The sequence below is a fragment of the Rhineura floridana genome, chromosome 8 (assembly GCF_030035675.1).
Source record: "Rhineura floridana isolate rRhiFlo1 chromosome 8, rRhiFlo1.hap2, whole genome shotgun sequence".
In the NCBI taxonomy this organism is placed as follows: Eukaryota; Metazoa; Chordata; class Lepidosauria; order Squamata; family Rhineuridae; genus Rhineura; species Rhineura floridana.
Genome location: NC_084487.1, coordinates 1,454,117 through 1,459,520, shown reverse-complemented (window position 1 = coordinate 1,459,520; position 5,404 = coordinate 1,454,117). Strand labels below are relative to the sequence as shown.

Sequence of the window (5,404 nt, the reverse complement as noted above, 5' to 3'; positions counted from 1 at the left end):
TTTCTACATGCTCAGGAGAGGTTTATTGCGGATTCCATATTGCTGCAGAGGGACTGGGCCCAGAGTCAGAGCTTGGGCTTGGGTGGGGCTAATCCAAGAGAGAGGGGGGACATTGCAGGTGGGGATCTGTGCAGGGGAGGTGACAGCAGGGCCTCCAGCCCCCCACCCTGCCCAGGGCGTGGTCTGTGGCGCCGAACTCCCTGATGGATTTCTGTCCGGCAAGGGCCCTGGCCTGCTACACCTTGCAGAGGAAGGGGTTCCTGTCGTGGCACTCGTCGCCATCCCAAAGCCTGAACCCTGGAAAGAGAGACAGAGAGGGGAGTCAGCCCTGGCCCAGCTGCCCCCAAGCAGCCTCCCTGAGGCAAATGGGCAACCCCCGGAAGACAGAGTGGTGGGGGCGGGTGGCCCTTATCTGAGCCTCATCCCTGCCCAGGAGCTCAGGGTGCGGGTAGGGCATGGGTGTCTCCTCTGCTCTGAGCACTTTTGGTTTGAAAGGCGCGGAAGCCATCTTTCAGGTGGTCTCCCTCCTATCACGCCTGCGCTGTAGAAGGCCTCAGTTACGGTCCGGCTGTAGCGCTCGGCTTGTATGGTCGGAAGGCATGTGAGCCCCCCCCCCTTCCTAAAGCAGAGCAGGTCTGGGTCTGGTCAGTGCCCAGGTGTGAGACCGCTTGGGAACTGCATGCAGGCCACGTTGGGTTCCATGGTGGAAGAAAGGAGGGAGATAAATGCAACATAATACATAAACAAATATAGTTAACTGACAAAATTTACGACCGCAGGATGTGGCAAGGGCCACCAGCTGGGATGGCTTTAAAAGGGGATTAGACCAATTCGTGGAGGGTAAGGCTATCAGTGGCAACTAGTCAAGATAGCTATGCTCTGCCCCCACAGTCGGAGGCAGTTTTGCCTCTGAACAGCAGTCACTGGAAATCACAAAAGGGGAAGGGCTGCTCTTGCACTCCGGTCCTGCTTGCAGGAGTTGCCTGAACGCCACTGCGAGAAGAGGATGTTGGGCCAGGTGAGCCCCTGTGGCATCCTCTTCTTCATCAAACTTATCTGGAATCATAGAACAGTAGGGTTGGAAGGGGCCTACAAGGCCATCAAGTCCAACCCCTGCGCAATGCAGGAGTCCAAATCAAAGCATTCTTGACAGATGGCTGTCCAGCTGCCTCTTGAAGGCCTCCAATGTCAGAGAGCCCCCCACCTCTCTAGGTCATTGGTTCCTATTGATTGATGTCCTGCCCTTTGTTCCCAAAAGGAGCCTAGGGCAGCAAACAATCAGTGATAAAACAATGAAAACATTTAACAACTCCAGGTCAGACGGTGGAGAGCGAGTGTCTGATGACAGGGCACAAAAAGGAGTCACGCTAGTCCAGAAGCAACCGGGTCTCTCTAAAACACGCTCCTAGGCTAGTCCTCATGTCTAGAGGGAGGGGGGAAATGTCTGACAGACGCTGGCTGTGGGGTTGCCGCTGTTCCCACTCCAGCAGAGTCCCTGTGTCTTTTGCCACAGTGTGGCTGACAGACATTCCCCACAGGAACACCAGAAGTGCCCGCAGGAGCCAGGGCAGACCAAAGGGTGCCTGTCGAGTGCAGCACTCTTTTCTCACGGTGGACAACCAGAGGCCCCAGTGGGAAGCCCCCAAGCAGGACCGGAGCACCAGAGCAGCCCTCGCTCCCCTTGGAACTCCCAGTGACTGGCATTCAGAGACATAATCCCTCCAATGGCAAACTTGGCCATCGTGGCTAGTAGCCATTGATAGCCTTATCCTTGATCTGGGGAGCATGTCAATGGCAGGAGGAACACTTTACTGCTTAAATGTGTGTGCATTGAGAAAAGGTAGCATTGAGGTGGGGCTTTTGTGGCCTGACATAGCATTTTACCCTACTCCCATGACCCTGACCAGTTCCTGCCCCTCGTGTTTGCCACGGATCCTATGGCAGACGCGCATTTTGCAGCTAACATATTTAACTGCATTTATTTGAACCTGATAGTTCTCTGCCTGTGAGTTCCAGAGATTTATGACATGAATTGTGAATAAGTCCTTCCACAAGCTATCCATGGTATCCAGATGAGATCTGCCCTCCTAAATATTTCACCCCCACCATGGAATTTGGGGCCTTACTCACCTGAAGACTCATCCAGGGCTGCGCAGTGCCCGCCTTTCAGGGTGAAATAGCTCTGGACCTTTTCCCATGCAGTGTACGCCACGGGGCTGCCGTCGGCCCAGGCCCAACCATCACCCTGAGAACACGAGAGGAAGACATTTGGGAACTGGCACAACCCAAGTTGCAGAAATTTTAAAATTATTTATTTAAACATTTATAGACCATAACAGTACAGCAAGGTGGAATCCCACATACAAAGAAACCTCTACAAAAACAGTAAGAGCATAAATAAAAATATACATAAAATAGTGGCTGGTATAAAGAAATGCACATTTGAAAAGCCTGTCTAAGCAACCAGTTCCCAGAAGATGCCTAAAAGAAGCCAATGGATCAGTCGCTCACTCACGCTGGCAGGGATGTAGAGCCCAATCCAGACATCTTCATCGTCCCACTTCTGGACCCCTTGCAGGAATCTGGCAATGGCCTTGTGTTCATCCCTAGACAGAATGGAGGCAAGGTGGCCCCCGTTGCGCTGGCATTGTCCCTGGTTGAGGGAGCACAGAGAAGTCCAAGCTACATCTTCCCACAACATCAGTGGAGAAATGTCCCCCCCCCCATTATAGCACTGATGCCCTGGCTTGAAACCCCCCTTTCCCCTCTACCTCCCCAAAAGATTTACAATGCCATCTCCAGAATTCAGGGCCGGCCCTACTGTTAGGCAGGGGAAGTGGCTATTTCAAGGCAGCCATTTCTGAGTGACATGAAAGGGCAGTAAAGTGTTAGTTATTTGATGTGTTATTTTCTCTCTGGTCGAAAGGAAGCCACCCCACTGCCCTTGGAGCTTAACACTGGAGGCTGCCCTACACAGAGTCAGGCCATTGCTTTATCTAGCCTATTCCTGCCCACACTGACGGGCAGAGGCTCTTCAAGGCTGAGCTACAACGGCCCTCCCCCATCTGACAAGAGGCATCCCTTGGTGCCTCGCTTTGCAGGGAAGTAGGGAGTGAGCAACAAGATGTGCCTCACATTCAGTTTGCTCAACTGCCGTGGGAGCAATGCCAAGCCCAGCCTCTGCCCGCTTCCCAGCCTTCCAACCCGGCCTGCCTGGAAGAGAGTTTTGGGGAGCCCACGGCAGACCCCCCACCCCAAAGAGGGCTGCAGCTGTTGCAGAGTGCCTGTGGGCCTTGCCTCCCAAGGCGCCAGCCACCACACACATCCCCAGCGTGCTGAGGGGCTGGAAGGCCCTGGCCAAAGAGGACAAGGGGGCTGCTGTGGTGGAGGAGGGTGAGCTCTGTGCTGGGAAGGGCAGGAGCCATGCTGGGGAGAGTGGAATGTGGTGTTGGGGAGATGCGTCTGTGGGGTGGCCTCCTTCGTGGCCACCTGTCCTGGAGTTGCTGAGGGTACTCACAAGGAGGGGCGCCCCCACATCACCCCATCTCTGCCCCTTCTTTGGTGCTCACCTCTGCCTGCTGCCAGCTCAGCTCCTGATGGAAGTAGCCATAGCAGTGCCCACTGAAGGAGAGCCAGTGGTTGGGGCAGTCTGCTGCTTGGACGCCTGTGCGGGACAAGGAGTGTCCTCGTGAGAGAGAGAGAGAGAGACTCCTGCATGCACCCACCCACCCACTGAGGAAGGAGGAGGGGGCGCCCCCAGGGGGTGGGCTCAGGGCTCTCCTCTGTCTCTGTACCAGCGGTGGGCACAAGGGGTCTGGGCTGTAGCCTTAAGGGGCATCTCTGGCCTCACACTGGGATGGCCCCGTTGAGACTTGTGGTGTGGGAGAGAGAGGGTGGGGACGGGGACATGCCTTCAGATCAGGGACTCTGCAGAGGACTCACTGCTCATGAATGGTCCAACGACCAGGCAACTCAGCAGCCCAAGGCTGAAATAGGCAGTCAGACCCATCCTTATGATTCTCCACCTGGGGGGTGGAGAGAGAGAGAGAGAGAGAGAGAGCATGACTGGAGATGAGGTTGGAGGAAGACCTTGTGGTCCTTTGCCAATTAACTGCCAGAGGCAGAATGTTTGAAAGAAGCATTAGCATCCCTAAGCTGCGTTTCTTTCCCTCATTGATTTCCTCCAAGGCTCGTCCATCGGGAACACTGTAAGTGGAACCCATTTCAGACCTTACATGTCTCCCCTGCTCCTGCCTCCTCCAGTGACTCTTGTGGTGCAGCAGTCCAGTGACTCACCAGTTTTTGCAGGGAGGTGGCTTGGATGCCCCCAACTGCCCTTGGGGGTGTTCAAGGAGGTCTGATCCCTGGGAAGTAGTTGCTGGTCCATTGCAACTGGGAGTTGGTTTGGGCTTGTCAGTCAGGGCCCTCACCCTCCTTTTTCTACCACATGGATAGATTTTGTGCCAAGAGGGTGGGATGTTTCTGCCTCAAGGAACTTCCAAGTTACATGTAAAGGAAGTTAGCTGCTAATTGATTAAAACATTTTGAGCTCAACAGACTAGCTTTTAACTAATTAATCAACAAACTGAATTAAAACTATATATACATTTTTAGTGAATTTATGTCCTGCCCTTCCTCCCAGTAAGAGCCCAGGGTGGCAAACAAAAGCACTAAAAACTTCTTATTTGCATACTGCTCCTGAATAAAGGTGACAGTTTTGCCAAGTATAATAATTCTGATTTTTTTTTTAACAAAAGCGATGGGTTCAGGCATTCTTGTTTTTACAAAGCCAGCAGGGCCCTGATCCTTCAAAGCTGGACAGTTTTCACTGGGCATCGCTTGAGACAACTTGGTGGACGGTGCGACTGTCTTCCGTTCTCTTGGCCAGCCAATGTTCTTCAGCCATGACTTTAAAGCTTGTCATTTGCGCAGAGTTAAAGAAAGTGGGTGCCCTTTTGCAAGACATCAGTATGGCTTGCAAATACAGAGTTTTCTTTCTGTGAGCTCTTTGGCAAAGCATGGAATACAAGTTTATTTAAAAAGGGCTAGCAACACTCCTGTTAAGAACTATGATTTAATAATAATAATAATAATAATAATAATCTGCAGCTAAACACCAGTTAACTATTCCCATTAATTAATCAATGAAAACTAGCAGCTTTCCAATATAAAGCGAAAGGCGACAGCACTGAGCTGTGCTGGAGACTCACCTGTCTGCCTGTCTGTGTCCAAAGGGATGCAATTCGACCAGGTCAACCAATGCAGCAGACTGGCGGCTTTTGCTTTATTTATACCCCTTGGAGGAAGATTCTTTTCTTGGGGGAGGGATTGCAAGCCAGGTGGCAGGTTTAACCCGCCCACCATTCCAAGCAAACAGAGATTAGACAGATTTTGTCCCACTCAG

The 5,404-nt window shown here is 52.5% G+C and overlaps 1 protein-coding gene across 1 annotated transcript; it reads right to left on the bottom strand.

Moving 5' to 3' along the window:
* LOC133390076 (dromaiocalcin-1-like) lies at positions 1-4,477 on the bottom strand. The gene is made up of 6 exons (XM_061637952.1): positions 4,297-4,477; positions 3,943-4,025; positions 3,570-3,664; positions 2,516-2,653; positions 2,131-2,245; positions 1-297 (listed from the first exon to the last, which is right to left on the bottom strand). The coding sequence occupies exons 2-6, from the start codon at positions 4,007-4,009 to the stop codon at positions 236-238; spliced, it is 477 nt and encodes a 158-aa protein (XP_061493936.1). The 5' UTR covers positions 4,010-4,025; positions 4,297-4,477; the 3' UTR covers positions 1-235.
* Positions 4,478-5,404: the final 927 nt, after the last annotated feature.